This window comes from Miscanthus floridulus, chromosome 1, assembly GCF_019320115.1.
Source record: "Miscanthus floridulus cultivar M001 chromosome 1, ASM1932011v1, whole genome shotgun sequence".
Taxonomy (NCBI): Eukaryota; Viridiplantae; Streptophyta; class Magnoliopsida; order Poales; family Poaceae; genus Miscanthus; species Miscanthus floridulus.
The window spans coordinates 202,277,562-202,296,138 of record NC_089580.1 but is presented as its reverse complement, the minus strand read 5'-3'; the positions used below and the strand labels follow the sequence as shown (position 1 = coordinate 202,296,138).

At 45.4% G+C, this 18,577-nt stretch overlaps 2 protein-coding genes across 3 annotated transcripts; one reads left to right on the top strand and one right to left on the bottom strand.

Annotated features, from left to right (window-relative positions):
- The first annotated feature begins 196 nt into the window (after positions 1 to 196).
- On the top strand, positions 197 to 7,457 carry LOC136450770 (homeobox-leucine zipper protein HOX10). The gene is made up of 19 exons (XM_066451373.1): positions 197 to 625; positions 1,063 to 1,434; positions 1,537 to 1,696; positions 2,076 to 2,158; positions 2,260 to 2,350; positions 2,447 to 2,542; positions 2,849 to 2,962; positions 3,063 to 3,146; positions 3,234 to 3,389; positions 3,481 to 3,555; positions 3,781 to 3,887; positions 3,974 to 4,157; positions 4,641 to 4,829; positions 4,976 to 5,056; positions 5,459 to 5,593; positions 6,010 to 6,335; positions 6,444 to 6,549; positions 6,908 to 7,057; positions 7,143 to 7,457. The coding sequence occupies exons 2-19, from the start codon at positions 1,196 to 1,198 to the stop codon at positions 7,287 to 7,289; spliced, it is 2,523 nt and encodes an 840-aa protein (XP_066307470.1). The 5' UTR covers positions 197 to 625; positions 1,063 to 1,195; the 3' UTR covers positions 7,290 to 7,457.
- Positions 7,458 to 7,899: 442 nt separating this feature from the next.
- LOC136450774 (basic transcription factor 3-like) lies at positions 7,900 to 10,964 on the bottom strand. 2 transcript variants are annotated; one of them, XM_066451387.1, is made up of 6 exons: positions 10,869 to 10,964; positions 10,301 to 10,368; positions 9,306 to 9,454; positions 9,166 to 9,222; positions 8,418 to 8,456; positions 7,900 to 8,316 (listed from the first exon to the last, which is right to left on the bottom strand). In XM_066451387.1, the coding sequence occupies exons 2-6, from the start codon at positions 10,366 to 10,368 to the stop codon at positions 8,123 to 8,125; spliced, it is 507 nt and encodes a 168-aa protein (XP_066307484.1). In that variant the 5' UTR covers positions 10,869 to 10,964; the 3' UTR covers positions 7,900 to 8,122. The 2 variants fall into 2 exon arrangements, with proteins under 2 accessions (XP_066307484.1, XP_066307489.1); XM_066451392.1 differs by lacking the exons at positions 10,301 to 10,368; positions 10,869 to 10,964 and adding an exon at positions 9,967 to 10,240.
- Between the last annotated feature and the right edge of the window lie 7,613 nt (positions 10,965 to 18,577).

The following is an 18,577-nucleotide window of genomic DNA, read 5'->3' as shown; positions in this document are numbered from 1 at the left end:
AGAGAGATAAAAAAACTCTATTCATTTTGTTCGGCCTCTTCTAATTTTTTTTTCACCGGGTAGATTACTTGTCGTAGAAGACAGTCTGACCACCACCGTCTCCCCCTCTCTCTCCTCTCGTCACCTCCGTTGCAAGCTGCGACTGTGCACGCTGCTACTGCTGCAGCTGCTGCCGCTGTTCCACGTCTCTGTCTCCGCTTTAAGGCTGTCACCTTTCCCCAACCCCTACGCCCTCCTGCCCTCCCCCTCAAACTCAATCAATCACGACGCCACAACCGCACCCGCGAACCCTAGCTAGCACCGCGCGCCGGAGCCCGGAGTAGGTGCCTGCTTGCTCTCCTGCGTTGGCCGTCGCGCTGGCGTCCGCTGCCATCGTCGCCTGAACCGATCCACCCAACCGTCAAGCGCCTCCGGCGATCGATGCGCATGCGAGGCGCCGCGGGAGGCGGCTCGGGCTCGGGCAGGCTGTGAGGCTGTCCGTCCCCTCCCCTCTTCTGCGTCGTGTGCCTGCCTGCGCGTCTGCTCCGCCGTCCGCGCCGCGCCGTTCCTCGCCGAGGGGGCCTGCCTCTCACGGTCGGTCAGTCGGCCTCGCCGCGCGTTTGCTTCCCACATCCCACCCACGCAGGTCAGAGCTCCGCGCCCCAGGATCTAGCTATCTACCTACCTCGAGTTCCCGCTAGCTTTTGCACCCAAGGCTCTTGTCTCGCCTTGCCTCTGCTGTGTGGATCTGTCCCGCTTTTGGTGTTTGCGCGTGTCCACTGACGCTGCCGATTTGATCGCTTCAGGTGTCTCTGCCATTTCCGAATCGTTTTGGTATAATTTCGTCTTGTTCGTTTTGGCCAAAGTCCAGTTCTAGTTTTACTACTCCATTTCGCCTTCCCTCCGTTCTCGGAAGTCGTTTCCACGATTTTATCAGCTCAACCTGCACAATTTTGTTGTGTGCATCTCGAGTCTCGACCCCCAGCATTTGTACCTTTGCAGTGAAGTTTTGATGCCCACGGCTGTCGAAGCAAAATTCGGTGCCGTAGCTCATTGCAGTCCTCCATTTCCTTTGCCTCCCAGGGATCTTCGCGTGCTAGAAGTTGAAGTGCGAGCGGGGCTGAGCTAAGAGCAGCAGCAGTTGGAGGCGGAGAGAGGGCGACGAGATTTGTGAGGCTACGCCACGATTTTGCGTTGCTGAGGGAATAAGGGAACAATGGCTGCAGCGGTGGCGATGCGAGGGGGAAGCAGCGACAGCGGAGGATTTGATAAGGTTCCCGGGATGGACTCGGGGAAATATGTGCGCTACACCCCGGAGCAAGTTGAGGTGCTCGAGCGGCTCTACATCGATTGCCCCAAGCCAAGCTCCTCACGGCGGCAGCAACTGCTGCGCGAGTGTCCTATACTCTCCAACATTGAGCCAAAGCAGATCAAAGTCTGGTTCCAGAACCGAAGGTAACCAAATCCGACAAGTCAAAGTCGAGGCACACCACAGCCCACTAGTTCTAATGGAGAATGTGTTCCGCGTTTGGATTAATGTGCCTGTCCCTTCTGTAGGTGCCGTGATAAGCAGCGGAAGGAGTCTTCGCGGCTTCAGGCTGTGAACAGAAAGCTGACGGCAATGAACAAGCTTCTTATGGAAGAGAATGAGCGTCTTCAGAAGCAAGTCTCTCAGTTGGTTCATGAAAATGCGCACATGCGGCAGCAGCTGCAGAATGTAAGTCTTCGATCAATGTGCTGGCCTTGTTGCTTACAAATCACGCTATTGCTAAAAGTCAGTTTGCTGATGCCTCATTTGTACCATGTCTGTGAAGTGGAGTCCAGTTTCCTGCAGTATTTTGTACCTTATTAGTGTTGTACTGTACTAGCATTGGATGACTTTCAAAAGTTTATAGTGCCAGCAAATTTATGCCAATGAGATGTTAAGTCCACATTATGCTGTTATTTGGGGCTGGTGCATGCAGTACCCACTGAAACCTGTTGTCCATGTGATGGTGGTGTTGAATCTATTTAATATTGAACCCTGGGATAATATAATGCCTACCGGAGTATTCTATCGCTGCAATGTCCTGATATCATCTATTGATTGGGCACAGACTTCATTGGCCAATGATACAAGCTGTGAATCAAATGTCACTACCCCTCCAAACCCTATAAGGGATGCAAGTAACCCTTCTGGGTAAGTGAATCGTTCTGGCCATCTGGAGAAGGATTCTTGTTGCATAACCTTGCCATTTTAAGACTGTCCTAATCGCAGTGTCATTTCAATTCTTGTTTCAGACTCCTTGCGATTGCAGAGGAGACCTTCACAGAGTTCCTCTCAAAGGCTACTGGGACAGCTATTGATTGGGTCCAGATGCCTGGGATGAAGGTTATATGTCAACTCTCAATTCTTGTTCTTTGGCTTAAGTTACATTTTTCTTTCACATAAGTGCTAGGTGCTAACTACATTTTGTTTTCTGATTAGCCTGGTCCGGATTCGGTTGGTATCGTGGCCATTTCGCATGGTTGCCGTGGTGTTGCTGCCCGCGCCTGTGGTTTGGTGAATCTAGAACCAACAAAAGTAAGTATTTAAATTGTTTGGGACCTTGTGCTACCTTTACGAATGTACCCATTGTTTTCTTTGTTCTAGTCTGTAAATTTGCAAGTGATTTGTGTAACTTCTGCATATGATTAGACTCTTTTATGTGTCTAATTATTTATGACATACCTCCTTACATCTGAGCAATCTCGAACAAACTCATGGATCATTTATATGATCTTACAAAGGCCCTTGGATATTTTCATATTTTGCCTATCAATCATTGATACAAATTGTAGCATTTACTTTCAAGAAGTTATTTGATCCTGATATAGCTGTGTTATGCAGGTCATAGAGATCTTGAAAGATCGTCCCTCTTGGTTCCGTGATTGTCGAAGTCTTGAAGTGTTTACAATGTTTCCAGCTGGAAATGGGGGAACAGTTGAACTTATTTACATGCAGGTGGGAAATTTTATTTTGCTTCATTGGTGATGTTTCTTTAGCATTTCTGGCGAACTGCATGACTCATTATGTCGATGGTAATATTTTTATGTTCCTGCAGATGTATGCCCCAACAACTTTAGTCCCTGCACGTGATTTTTGGACGTTACGATACACGACAACAATGGAAGATGGTAGCCTTGTGGTATGTGGTCTGAATTGCAGTTTTGTTGCTTTTATCTTTATAACGGAGGAACCAGGACACTAATATTTGCTAATCTTCATCTCCAAGGTCTGTGAGAGATCCTTGAGTGGTTCTGGAGGCGGTCCAAATGCAGCCTCTGCACAGCAATTTGTTAGGGCTGAAATGCTTCCAAGTGGGTATTTAGTTCGCCCATGCGAAGGTGGAGGTTCGATTGTGCATATAGTGGACCATCTAGATCTTGAGGTCTGGTTCCCACCTTTTATTATTATTTTAATCTTTTGATGCTGTTAGTCTGTCTGTTATCCATTAATGATTGTAGTGGGTTTCATCTCAGGCATGGAGTGTTCCTGAAGTGCTTCGACCGCTGTATGAGTCTTCTAGAGTAGTTGCTCAGAAAATGACTACAGTGGTACGTGCTTTTTTTTTGGCCCTATGGTCTTTTTAGTTTACAACTTTTGATTTTTTTTAATAAGGTCACCAATAATCGGTTTCTATTTATTCATGAATGAAAAGGTCTGTTTTATATGTTCTAAGTGATGACTGGCTGTATACTTGGTTGCATTTAGTTCTGCGGACGTGTTTGAATAGTTCATTCTTAGCACTATACTTCATGCTAGCTGCTCTGTGTATCCAGGCACTGCGCCACCTTAGACAAATTGCTCAAGAAACAAGTGGAGAAGTAGTATACGCCTTGGGAAGGCAACCTGCAGTACTACGGACCTTTAGTCAAAGACTAAGCAGGTGATTTTTATTAAACTTTAACCGCAACTTTCATGTGCATCTTGTTGTCCAGTTTAAAACATAAAAAATTATTGTTCTTCCATTAGGGGTTTTAATGATGCCATTAGTGGTTTCAATGATGATGGCTGGTCTGTAATGGGGGGAGATGGCATTGAAGACGTTGTTGTTGCTTGCAACTCAACCAAGAAAATTAGGAATAACAGCAATGCTGGGATTACATTTGGAGCCCCTGGAGGCATTATTTGTGCGAAGGCATCCATGTTACTGCAGGTAAGGGTGATCATTATTTGTAGTGCAGTCTTCATATTTTATATTTAGAAATAAAGGGGGAAAAGCAGGAACCATTACATATTGCGTTGTGCACAGGTAAACAAATGAATAGCAGAGTTTTGTTTCATTACATTGTACCTCTTAATAAAAAACATTATATCATCATTGTTTGATTTGCACTTTATTGAATACATTTCTGGCTGTGTACCATCTATGCATTGAGACCTAACGGTTCTTGTACCACAATTAGTGTTAAGCAGAAAGAGGCACAATAGATGTCTTTCTGATTGTACATAAACATTGTACACTAGAGATTTAGGAATTCTGCTTAAATGCGGTCGCTGCGTGCACATTTGACACTAGAAATTTGAGTTTCACCCCTGTAAGGTGATTGGAAGAGCTACAGCCCATTTGAAAATAAAAAATATGCTACTGGTATAAACACTTTTAACATGAACATGTTTCTTTATTGGTATTTTCTAGAGTGTCCCACCAGCAGTACTGGTCCGATTTCTGAGGGAGCATAGATCTGAATGGGCCGATTACAATATTGATGCGTATTTGGCTTCATCACTGAAGACCAGTGCGTGCTCACTTCCTGGGTTGCGACCTTTGAGATTTTCTGGGGGGCAGATGATCATGCCACTTGCTCACACAGTGGAGAACGAGGAGGTATGTTTGCAGTTATTTTGTCGAAAGCCTGTGTCTTTGTGAAGCTAATTGATTTCGTTTCCATCATTCGCTCTCTCATTGTTACCTTAGTTATATTAGATGTACCATGTGACTTATAATTACTGTCATTGACTGTTGAATAACAGATTCTTGAAGTTGTCCGCCTTGAAGGACAACCTCTTACTCATGATGAAGCTCTTCTTTCAAGAGACATCCACCTTCTCCAGGTAAATATTTGAGTTCCATATATTCTTTTGTTTTGAAGTCCTGCATTGCCTCACTGAACCAAAAGGTTAGCAAGATCAATGTCTTTTAACTAACAGGATGATTATTCTATAACTCTTATGACGTAGTCGCTTCTCAAAGTTACGCTTATAGGCTCTTTGACATTTAAATTGTCCTGTAGGCTCAGAAATGAGCCTTGTTGATATTTGGTTAATTGTCTCGTTTTACTGTACATGAAATGAGATGTGGCTACTGATTTTGGTTTAACAACAGGCACATGTCTGTTTAACAATACTAATTGGGTTCTTGAATAAAGAAATAGATCAAGGTTCTAAAAGAGAGTATCTTGAGCAATTCGTTTTAAGACCATGCATTGCTAATCATTCCTTTGTTTCAATTTTCAGCTTTGCACTGGAATAGATGAGAAATCTGTGGGTTCCTCCTTCCAGCTTGTGTTTGCACCAATTGATGAGCACTTCCCGGATGATGCTTCATTGATTTCTTCTGGCTTTCGTGTTATACCACTTGATATGAAAACAGTTAAGCATTGCCAACAACATTACCTTTTCCTTTTTTTCCTTGTTTGGGCAGTTGCTTCATTTCCTTGTCTACTATGTTTATAATTACCCTTAACATGTCACTTGATTTGGATCGAGAGTATAAGTGTTCATCTGACAGTTTACATTCTGTTAGAATGATAGTTTGTTAGCCACATTATCATACATTCAGGACTTTTGTTTGTTTCTTTTTCCGGCACATCTTATTTTTCCCTTTTGAAACAACGCTCACATTTCCGTCATGGCCTACTGTATGTAGGATTGTGATATTTTTAACAAACATATTGCGTTCTGTTCTAGCTGCTATAATTTGTTACCTAGTCATTTGTCTGTCTGCTGCTAAAATTTGTATTCTCGAATGCAGTTATTGACCATCTAGTCATTTGGCTCTCATGCAGGATGGTGTATCCTCTGGCAGGACGCTAGATTTGGCATCCAGTCTTGATGTGGGTTCCGCTGCACCCCAAGCCTCAGGGGATGCATCTCCAGATGACTGTAATTTGAGATCTGTGCTGACAATCGCCTTTCAATTCCCTTATGAGATGCACCTTCAGGACAGTGTTGCAACTATGGCCCGTCAATATGTTCGTAGTGTTGTTTCTGCTGTGCAAAGAGTGTCGATGGCTATATCTCCCTCCCAATCTGGTTTAAATGCTGGGCAGAGGATGCTTTCTGGCTTCCCTGAAGCTGCCACACTTGCTAGATGGGTTTGCCAGAGTTATCAGTAAGTGAACTTGTAATTTTCTTCCTGTCCTGTTTCTGATATCTCACCTAAATGGTTTGATTCTTTTTTATTGTAATTTCACGGCTATTCTTTTGGGCCCCGATACAGCTACCATCTAGGTGTGGAATTACTTAATCAATCAGATGAAGCTGGCGAAGCATTGTTGAAAATGCTCTGGCATCATCCAGACGCTGTTCTGTGCTGCTCTTTTAAGGTATCAGAAGAGTTTTACTCAAGTCTGCAATATTCTGATCTGTTTAACAAACTTCTAAAGTAGAGGCAGATTCCTCTGCCCATGTTAAATCTTTTGCAGTAAAATTTTCGTGCTGCCTTTTGTGCCTAATAATAAATTATATATGGATTATGCATGAGAGCATATGAGCCTGCACCCTACTTGCTGAATGATGCAGTTTAGTATACCTTTTTCTGTATTTCTTAAGCTCATGCTGCACCTTCTATGAATGCTTTGAAATTACATTTTGCTATCATGTGAGAATCATCTATACTACTAGTGATTTTATTAAGTGTATAGTTTTTTTATAATCATGCTGGGGTCTGCTTTATTGTTTCAGGAGAAACCTATGTTTACGTTTGCAAACAAGGCAGGGCTTGACATGTTAGAAACATCTCTTATTGCCCTGCAAGACCTGACACTAGACAAGATTTTTGACGAGTCACGAAGGAAAGCAATGTTCTCAGATATCTCAAAACTAATGGAACAGGTTAGAAGCCAAAACACAACCATCCTTGAGACTGAATCTGAGATGTGCGTACATGCCCAACAGCTAACATTCTTCCTCGTTTTAGGGCTACGCATACCTGCCGTCAGGTGTGTGCATGTCAGGAATGGGTCGCCATGTTTCTTTTGACCAAGCTGTGGCGTGGAAGGTGCTCGGTGAGGACAGCAACGTGCACTGCCTGGCTTTCTGCTTCGTCAACTGGTCCTTCGTGTAACGCTAACCCATCAGATGGGATGGCGAGCTGGTCGGTCTGTGATGAGCAGGCCCATTTTTGTATGATGATCCTGATAAGGTAAATCATCAGCTGTGGCAAAATGCTTATGTTGCATGCACTAGTTGTAGGTCTTGAATCCAGTGTATTTAAGAAACTGGAGATTATGCCGAGTCTTGTCCCACTTCCGTTTGACTACCCGACCAAAGGCTGTTTGTCAATCTCGTTTGGCAAGGCAACCGAAACGATGCTGGCAGTTTTGGTTCGTCGTTCCATTCAGATGTTACTTGCTGATGTTATGGTGTCGCTGATGTTAAGGTCTGGATCAAGCCAGGTACCAACAAAAGCATGCTGTTCCCAAATAGTGCAATGGCGCACAATGGAGCAATAGCGATGCACGCTACAAATTCATAATGGCTCAGCATTACCCAAACAACCGCGCCCCAGTATCTATTCAATCAGAGAACTACAGGGTAAAACCAAGCCCAGTTTTTCCGACACTAGTGATTGGCCTTGCGTTGAAAATCTTTATCGTTTCGCTTTTGCAAAATTTGGTATGTATAAGGAACTACTGCTGGACGCCGGGAAAACAAACATTCGCTGAAACTCACTCTGGCTCGAGGAAAATATATGCTGGCCTGGCCTACACTGTCTTCAGAAAACATAATTATACTGCAGTAATGCTTTTGGAACCAGAAACACACTCCAGGTAAGAAACTGAAAACCTGGAGCACATGTAAACGAATGAGGCATGTCAGATGAGCAGGTCTCTCACATAGCTAACGGAAACGCTTAAACCAACGACCCTTCACAACAATGGATATGAGACAGCAAAATTACGATTCTTTCTTCTCTTCCGGTTCTGGTTCAGGCACCTTCTCTTCTGCAGCCTCCTCAAATGTCTCTCCTGGGACAAGCTCAGGGACATCGTCATCATCCTGTGCAGCTGCACCGGCGCTAGCTTCAGCGCCAGGTACCTGCTTCTGGAAATGCTCAGCAAGCCTCTTAAGGTTGTCCAGGTTATCAGGGCCTGAAGACAAAGCTAAGGTTAGGCAAGCAATAACAATTGTTGTTTCTCAGGAAGCAAATAATCAGAGTGCAACCGACAAAACAATGTGAAAAGTGCCATACCCAGTTGGTTGATAATTGATGGCAGAAGGTCTTGCAGACCTGTTCAAATAAGAAAAAGCCAATGAGAAACCAGTTTCTTATCTTATACTCCCTCCGTTCCAAATTATAAGTCGCTTTGACTTTTTTAGTACATCTATTTTGCTATGTATCTAGATATTATTATATCTAGATACATAGCATATCTAGATACATAGCAAAATAGATGTACTAAAAAAGTCAAAGCGACTTATAATTTGGAACGGAGGGAGTATAAAAGAGAGAGGAAGCAGTTACATCATGTTGAGAAATTATAATGGAGTAACAAAATCATCTATACCTCAGGTTGCATTAAACATTAAACATTAAGAAAGGTTGCTTTAGAAAAAGGGTTTTATACAACATAATTTAATTTAATGTTGTGAGGATCATGGAGAATATATAAAAGGAACTAACACTGTTGCATTTAGAGAACAGAAGCAATTCAGATTCACACCATTAATTAGTTGCAACCCTTACATTTACAGCATGTCAAGAATAATTAAAGTACGAAGGTAAGCATAGTCCAGCATTTAACCATTGGATATCGACAAATACTATTAGCCTATGAGGCTACGGGTGAATAACAGACATAAGAACCAAGACTGCATGATAGAAAAACAGCAAACCGTGTATCAAGCATCAGCTAAGTATCTGTACTACTGCTTAAACAAAAAGGGTACTTGAGCAATGATCAGGCATGCACAGGTTGAAAAGTAAATGATCCACTCACTCTTTGTCTGGGGTACTCCACTGACTACCCATGTATTTGCAGGAATGGATGCTTGCACTGCAGGTAATAGAGAAAGATTGACAGTGTTAGACAAAGTCAATAATCTGTGGAGGTAAAGTATTAGTGTGGTGAGATTTTACCTTTGGGGTTCTGAAATTGGATAACAACATCATCCTTGAAGATGTTGACCTCCTCAATACCAGGAATAGTGTTCACTCCAATTCTTTTCAACGTGCTCTGAAGCCGCTTGTCATCGGTGGTTGTGGTCTTGTGAACTGCCTTCTTCTTCCTGTCAGCATTTTTTCCTCATAAATTGTTAGCATGGGACTATGGGTCCAGAAGCAACTCTATGAACAGATCGTATCACAAACACAAAAGGCTTAAGTGCTTAGATATCCGCAATTTGTATGTAAACAACTACGACAGGATGTGTTGGCACACAACTTGCCACAAAAAGACAGCATCTATGTCTTTGGCAGAACGGCATACATGTGGATGGCAAAGATGCTAGTTAGCAAAAATTAAAGCTCCATACAGCCTACCTGCAATTTTGCACAATAGCACGTGCAAAACGTTTTTGCAAAACGGTATACATGTGGATGGCAAAGATGCTAGTTAGCAAAAATTAAAGCTCAATACAACCTACCTGCCGTTTTGCACAATAGCAATGCACAAAACGACAATCACAGTTTCATATTACCTTTTTCCAATCATATGTTAACAAAAACACACAGTTTAATATTACCTTTTCTATCGTACTTAACCAGAAGGGCGGGCCTGGTGCAAGCGGTAGAGTCTTACCGCCTGTGACCGGAAGGTCCCTCGCGGTCTCCTCGCATTGCACAGGTGAGGGTAAGGCTTGCCATTGACACCCTTCCCCAGACCCTGCACGGAGCGGGAGCTCTCTGGGTACTCCCTTTTTCTTATCGTACTTTACCAAAAACTATGTGAACTGTAACAACACCAAGATACTTGTGATGATGAATATAGCAGAGCCATTCCCAAGTGACGAATCTAAACGCTTTTATTGATGTGTAGGCTTGGATCAAAGTAACGTACGAAAACTACACGGAAGGTAGAAGCATTAATAAGTGCTACCACCGCAGCACATGTGGAAGGCAAGAGGAGGATGCACCTGCGCATGCTGCCCTTTCCTCCTGTGCGCACAGCACCCGCCATCTTCTTGAGCTTCTCCACATTCATCTGCGTGAGGACAAAAAAAAAAGGTCACGAACCGTGAGCGGGTGAGTCGAAGGAGCCACACACATGCAGTACGTCGCTGGCGAGAACACAACCATGCGAATCCAGACGGCACGAGTCCAGAAACCGAGTGGAGCGATCTCCAAATCGCACACCTGAGTACACCGAAACGGCAGAGACAGGCAGGGCGGGCTGCTAAACCGAATCTCACAAGCAAGCCGCCCCTCGGTGCTTGCGGGAGAGATAAATCTAGTCTAGTCTAGGCCACGAAACAACGGGAGAAAGCGCAGCCCAGATTGAACGCGCAGCCAACACAACGTCGAACGGCGATACCAGTAGCAAGCAATCGAGCAATGCATCTGGATCGACGGAACCTCGCTCGTATCAGCAGCGGGCCAGCCCTAGCCTAGCCTAGCAAACGAGGCAAAAGAAACCGCGGACCTCGCGAGGCAGCCAGCCCAGGGTACGCGGGGAGGAGAGAGGGGAGGGAGGGGCAGGCTCACCTTGGACAGACGCGGCGGCCGGCGGCGGGGGTGGAATGGGGGACGGGGGGAGACGGGAGGGGATTTCCTGAGCTCAGCAGGAAGCAGATAGAGATAGGGGGGGGGGTCGGGAGGCCAGCAACGGGGAGCACGAGACGGGGGTTTTCTTCGAACTTTTCCTGTCTGCTACGATGCTCCTTTCTATTGCCAAAAGCGAGTATAGGCACAAAACGGTGGATCTGGTGCCACGCGCTATTTTTTTTGTTCAATACATTATTCTGTTCAGTTTTATTACTAGCGTCCTTCAGGTTTAAAAGGGTAGTAGTTGTTTTTCTGTGCATTCGCCCAGCCGTCTTATTTCTTGTTTAGATACCAAAAACTAAATTTTTAAGATTCCTGTCACACAACATTGCGGCACATGCATGGAGATAAAACGTAGAAAAAGAAATAATTAGTTGCCTTTAATTGCAGACGAATCTTTAAGCCTAATAGTCTATAATTGGAACAGTTTTTGCCAATACAACGATAGTGCTTCCAAAGCCAAATTTTTTCGGAACTACGCGCCTTAGTCCTGAGTGTTTTGACGCCAAAGCCAAAGTTATTGGCGCCAACTGAGCCCCTGAGCTTCTCCTCCTATATATAGGTCCTCAGCCCTATGTGTATATGTGAGTAGTCATGGATGAATGGATGTATGAATGGACGAATGAATGAATAAATGTTGAATGATGAATATGAAGATTGTTCATTTGTCCAGAATGCAACAACATATGAGAACAATATAACAATAATTAGAGTACTGCAACAGTAAATAAGCATTCATCACATAACAGCAGCTACCTTACTGTTTTCATCACAAAGATTTCATGGCACCAGCATGTCACCAACATTCATCACATAGCAGCTAAGTTATTGGTTTTCATCTACAGCTAAGTATTGTCATGCCATCATAGAACATTCATCACAGAGCAAAGGAACATGTTCTGTCTGGTAGGCTGACCACAAACCTGAAGCCACTACCTCCCTTAGCACACAGTTCTGCCACACCATCAGGAGAGGTTGTGATCACTTCAATGTTCAGGTTGTAACTGTCTTCTCTTAGCTTCTGCAGGATGTGAGGTAGAATCTTTCCTTCTAACTTCTTGGCTACCTTCTTCCTATGGTTTCATTTGATCAAAATGTTCTGTCTTATAGTGTCCAGCAAGTCATCCAGGTGTTTTACCTTCTAAGGCTTGATCCAATTATTGAATGACTTAGACAAATTATTAGTCACATAATTAACCTTTGACAATATCTTTGTCGGTGCAGAAAGTGACCAACACGTAAATATTTATAGTTTTATCGTACGTTGTGATCGAAGGTGGCCTAGCACTCAATGACACATGGCTTATACTGGTTCAGACAACGTACCCTACGTCCAGTTTAAGTCGGTCGGTGACTTTATTCCTGAGCCTAGGTGTTCGAAGTTTGCAGTGGGGTTACAAATGAGAAAAGGAAAGATGGGGTACAAGAGGTCCGATCGAACTCTGGTCAGAGGGACCAAGAGCGACAGGAGCTCCGCTATATGCTAAGTGTTAGAGTGTGTGCTCGTGGTTTGAACCTGGTAGTTCTGCTATTGTGTACTAGTGAACTTGATCGATCTGAATCAATCTACCTGTTGGGAGAGGGTGCATCCCCTTTTATAGATGAAGGGGATAGCCTTACAAGTAAGATGGAGAGAGTACGTATGCTACTGAGCCTTGTTGCCCACGTTGGCGGGTATCAGCGCCCACAATACCGTTGAATGTCAGATGCACATGGAAGGTTGTGTTGTCTTCTTCGGGTATGCTAGACGTCGACGCATGCCACACTGTTGATACCTGAAGGCATACAAGGGGTTTTACCATGTTCGTCTGGTATGGTAAATGCCAGCGCCCACGACACTGTCGATGACCAGAGACATGTGGAGGGAGCCTTACCGTATGGGAGTTAATGGGGCCTACATTACTGTAAGGGAAAATATCGGCGCCTAGAAAACTGCTTGGGTTCTATCGTGTCAGGGAGGTCACAAAGTACTATTTCTGTAGGTATATAGGGTACGGTCCCCGATATTACGGTTTGACTTGTGTGCCCTGCCTTACCTACTTCGTCTGTTTCTTAGTCCTTATCGAGCGAGCGTTCCCGGTCAGTTGGTCCTAGTCGGCTCTGATCGCGCCAGTCGGAGAAGATTAGTAAGCAGGGGTTTGCTGCATCCATGGTCGGAGACGCGGGTTGTAGTCATAAGCGGTGTTTGGCCAGGCCTTCCGGTCAGAGAGGCCATACGAAGGCGGGCTAGAGACCGAAGCGAGCGCTCCGGTCAGAGAGGCGGGCTGGAGTCGGAAGCGGGTATCATTCCTCCTCGGGCAGGCCTTCTGGTCGGAGATTGGATCGCCCCTCTGGCCTATCATTTAGGTACTTGGACCGGCCCATGATTTGCGCGTTGTCTGCTTGGGCCGAGCCTTTGTTGGGAAGCCGGTCCACGAGGGACCGTGGGTTTATGAACCCGATAGGAGCCCCCGAACCCCCGGGTGATTCAGGTAGAATCGTCTGGGGGATTTTTATCTTGTTGGTGGATGCGCGCGAGCGCACCCGCGGTGGTAGCCCCCGAGCCCCTAGGCGATTAGGGTAGAATTGTCTGGGAATTTTTTGTGTTGCTAGCGGGGGAGGTTTCATTTTTTCAGCGGGTGCACGCGAGGGCACCCACGGGTGTAGCCCCCGAGCCCTAGGTGATCCGAGTAGGATCGCCTGGGGGTTTTGTTAGCGGGCGTGTGTGGGTGTTTTTAGTTAAGACGGAGTCGTCAACCAAGGCTTCATTACGCAGCTGAAAGCTCTAGTTTGGTTTTGGTGAATTGATGAAACCCTAAGTGCTAACCTAGTTTATCAAGTGATCATGAGATAGGTAGCACACTTCAAGTAGAGAAGCTAATGAAGATCATAACATGACAATGGTGATGGCATGGCGATGATCAAGGGCTTAAACTTGAAAAGAAGAAAGAGAAAAACAAAAAACTCAAGGCAAAGGTATAACTTATAAGAGCTATTTTGTTTTGGTGATCAAGACACTTAGAGAGTGTGATCACATTTAGGTTTGATAGCCGTACTATTAAGAGGAGTGAAACTCGTATCGGAATACGGTTATCAAAGTGCCACTAGATGCTCTAACTTATTGCATATGCATTTATGATCTAGTAGAATGCTAACACCCTTGAAAATGTTTGTGAAAATATACTAACACAGGTGCACAAGGTGATACACTTGGTGGTTGGCACATTTGAGCAAGGGTGAAGAAGATAGAGGTGAAATAGAGTTGGTCGCAATGATGCTGGCGTCGCTCTATGACCGGACACTGAAGGGCTACGTCCGGTCATGTTGTCGGTCGACACAGTGATTAGGGTTAAGCACCGGACGATGGGCTATGTCCGGTCAAGCATGACCGGACACGTCTGGTCGGCAAAAACTCGTTTTGGACCCTTACTGTAAATGACCGGATGCTGGGGGTCCAGCGTCCGGTCAGCTCTATCGGAGCGTTCGGTCAACATGTCGACCGTTGAGATCAAACGTTCACTGTTGAACATAGGGGACACGTGGATGCCATCGGGCGACCGGATGCTGAGGAGCAGCGTCCGGTCAGTTGGACCAGAGCGTCCGATCAGCCCATGTTATGCCCAGTGAAGGGGTATAGCGGCTCTATTTCGTGGGGGCTTCTATTTAAGCTCTATGGCCGGCTATAGCTCATAATCTTTGGCCATTTTCATTGACATAGCAACCTTATGAGCTTAGCCAAAGCCCTCCCACTCATCTTCATCATTGATTCATCATCATAGTGAGATTAGGAGTGAATCCAAGTGCATTGCTTGAGTGATTGCATCTAGAGGCACTTGGTGTTCGTGTTTCACTACGGATTTCACTTGTTACTCTTGGTAGTTGTTGCCACCTAGATGGCTTGGAGCAATAAGGATCGTTGAGCGGAGGGTGGTGATTGTCTCCAGCTCCGATCGTGGTGATTGTGAGGGGTTCTTGACATTTCCCCGACAGAGAGCCAAAAGGTACTCTAGTGGATTGCTCGTGGCTTGTGTGATCCTTATCTTATATTGGTTGTGCGGCACCCTATTGAGAGTTTGGCGTGTGAAGCCAATTAGCGCGTGAACCTCTAAGTGAGTGAATCGCCACAACGAGGAGTAGCTTGCCGGCAAGCAAGTGAACCTCGGTAAAAAATCATTGTGTTCATCCTTTGATTCCGAGGTGATTGGTCTTCATTGTTATTCATCCTTGTGACTGATTGGTTCACTCCTCAACATGGCGGTATAACTATCTTGATCACTCTCTTTACTTTACCATAAACTAATTGACAAGCTCTTTAGTGTAGCTAGTTGTGAGAGCTTGCTTGCTTGGTTAGTGTGGCTCTTTAGTTAGTCTTTGAGAGCACACTAACATAGGGTAGTGTCATAGCTCTTATGTGAATCGACACTATCTAAACTAGAATTGTGGTAGGTGGCTTGCATTTTGAGTAGGCTAGCGCAATACTTGCTTTGCCTCATAATTGTCTAACGATTTTGTTAAGTGCTGTTGTAGAAATTTTATTAGGCTATTCACCCCACTCTAGCCATTAGGACCTTTCATCAGCCGAGGTGGTTAGTTTTAGGGATCAGGCGAGACGGAGGTCATGGATCCTAGCATCGATGCGCGCCGTGGGATCAAGGCAGTTAGTTTAGGGATCGGACAAGATGGAGCTCGCGGATCCTAGCGTCGGTGCGCATCGTAGGATCGGGCGAGTTGGAGTCATGGATCCTGATGGCGCAAGTTCAGGGTCATAGACCTAGACATTTGGTGTGCAGTCGAGGCGTAGCCGAGGGATGGGGCGAGTTCGGGGTCACACACCTAAGTGTTTGGTGTGCAGTCAAGGCATAGCCATGGGATGGGGCGAGTTCGGGGTCGCAGACCTAGGTGTTGGTGTGCAGTTGATGCGCAGCCAAGGGATGGGGTGAGTTTAGGGTCATAGACCCAGGCATTTTGGGTGTCTTGAGCCCCCGAGCCCCGTTTGGGCTTTGGTAGGGGTCGGTTTGAGTTGTGTGCGTTACCCCATCCTCGGTTTCTCACAACCGGAGGGGCTAAGCTTTATCGCTTGCCTCGATCACTTGGGCTTGAGTGACTCGCTCGGTGAGCTCGCTAACGGGTATGATCGAGTGGAATCCGGGTCTGTCGTTCGTGACGGGGTCGGCATAGCCCTCTTTGTGACATTCCACTGCTCCTTTACCTATAACCCGACAGATGCCTGGGTCATTCTGGAGACTGACCTAGGTGGCCCGCTGGCCTCCCCTTCGATGGAGATTATGTGGGTTTGGCAAAGGCTTAGGATCGAACGAGAAGGTTGAGATGACCCTGTCTGCTTTGGGACAGACTGGGCGAGGGCCACACGGGGCTAATTTGTGTTTTCTCCCTTGGCTCTGTTTGACGTGGGGTAGCCTCAAGCCCTTCGTGGGCCAGACTTTGAACCCTAGTCAGTCATTGCTTATGTTGAATGAGGCAACTGCCGCTTCGTGACGCAACACGGTGTATTGTGATGCATTTCGCTGCATGTGCGATGCTTTAGTTCCCGAGCCCCCAAGCGATTTAGGGCCTGAATCGTCCGAGGGGCACGGGCGTATGGAATGAATGCGTGTATGAATGTATGAATGAATATATAAAGAAAAGCTAGGGTCGGTAGTGTTACCTTGATGGCTCGAGTGACGAGGTTTAAAGAGCTCCAATCGAAAATGTCCAACCAGGACCTGTGCTCATCGCTCGTAACGGAGTCGGCATGGCCTACATGGGGCATCCCTTTGCTTCTTACCTGGCACAGATCCCATTGTTTGGGTTTTTCCAAGTCCTGCCTGGGAAGGCGGAGAGCCGCCTGCGCATGGTGACGCTTTGATTTTTGCGCCCGACGTGCGGTAGTGGTGGGCCATACCCAGGCCATGTCTTGTTCGACCAGGCGTCATTGCGTCTGACCAGGCGTCATTCCGTCGGTCAGTGTGCGTCCCATCATTTCTGAAGGGGACCATGACGCCTAAGAGGGGGGTGAATGAGGCAACTTAAAAATTTAACTCTAAACTATGTCCTCTTTTTTAACCTTAGAAAAACATATGCAAAAGATAAACTATTTAAATGTGCAACTACGGTTTTACTAGTGTGTTGCTATCTCTACCGCAAAAGGAGTAATACAATCAATGTAAATGTGGAAGCTAAAGAGCAAGGTAGAGACATGCAAACTCCCATCGATGACTCCGGTATTTTTACCGAGGTATCGAGAAGCGCACAACCTTCCCCCAAGTCCTCGTTGGAGCCCCTCGCAAGGAATCCCCCACAAGGGCCAAGCTCTCGGTCAGGTAACTCCGTGGATAGCCTCGAGCCTTCCCCACGCGCAAGTAGGTCTTCGACGTGCCTTCCGGCAAGCCTCTCCTGGATGCTCCCCGCCATCTTCTCTATCAAGCTTATGGCAGAAACGCCGTGGGCCTTGTTCCCTACGGTACACGATGGCGGCCACACCATAAATGTGGTTGGAGTGATCCCACAAGACTACAAGCCCCTTCGATGTACAATAATAGTGCGCACAAGCACCAAGTGGACGCTACCAGCGTCCGGTCACATGCCACCGGACGCGTCCGGTTGTATTTTTGCCGCTCCGGATCCTCTCTGTACTCGACCGGACTCTGTTGTCCTATGTTCGATTGATCTGCTGCTAGCGTCCAGTCGCTGCTACTGACGCCTATTGCCGAGCCTTTTGATCGGAGCGTCTAGTTGCTTTCCGCCAGCGTCCGGTCACCTTTGTGAGCTCGTTTCTTCGCGATCTTACGTACGGCTTGGTTCCTATCTTCATGCTTGGACTTTGCTTGATATTTTAGGTCTTCTCTTGTGCTTCTAAGTTCTTGTTTATGGTGTTGATCATCGGATCATCATGTCGCCTTTGTCTAAGTCACGTCTTGCACCCTATTGAGCTACAAAACAATCACTTGCAAATTCATTAGTCCAATTTGGTAGTGTTGGTCATCAAACACCAAAATCCAAAATAAATGGGCCTAGGGTCTATTTTTCTTACAATCTCTCCCTTTTTGGTGATTGATGACAACACGACCAAAGCAAGCAAAAAATAAAAAATTGGAATTTAAAAATTATCTACTTGCTAGGATATAATGCAAGGGGCAAGGTTATATGATGCTAAAAGATACTACTTGTAAGAATAAAAGATACTATATAAAAACTTATCTTGCCCTTACAAATGTCACCATGTGGTATTATGGATTTAAGCCTTACTTTCTATGAATTCTCCCCATTGCATAGGTAATCCATAATCCACTATCCTCCCTTTCTCGGACCATTATCACTTGTAGACCATTACCACTTGTAAATTATTATGATCTAGCTTTTGGTCCTATAAATTTATGCTTACTTTTGGTCCTCTAAATTCTCTCCCTTTGGAATAAAACACCAAAAAGGAAGATATTAGTAGCACAAGGGAGGGTTAAACTTTATGATCCTTTGTATGTAGTATGAAATTGGTCACAAAATTTGACTCTCACATTATATAGACTAAGCTCCCCCTAAATATATGCATACATATGGTAGAAAGCAAGTCATATGCATATTTGGCAAAATATTACTCAAGGGAATTTAATCTATATAATGCATGGAGAAACCATATAAATATCAAAATAAAATCAACATGATGATATCGGTTT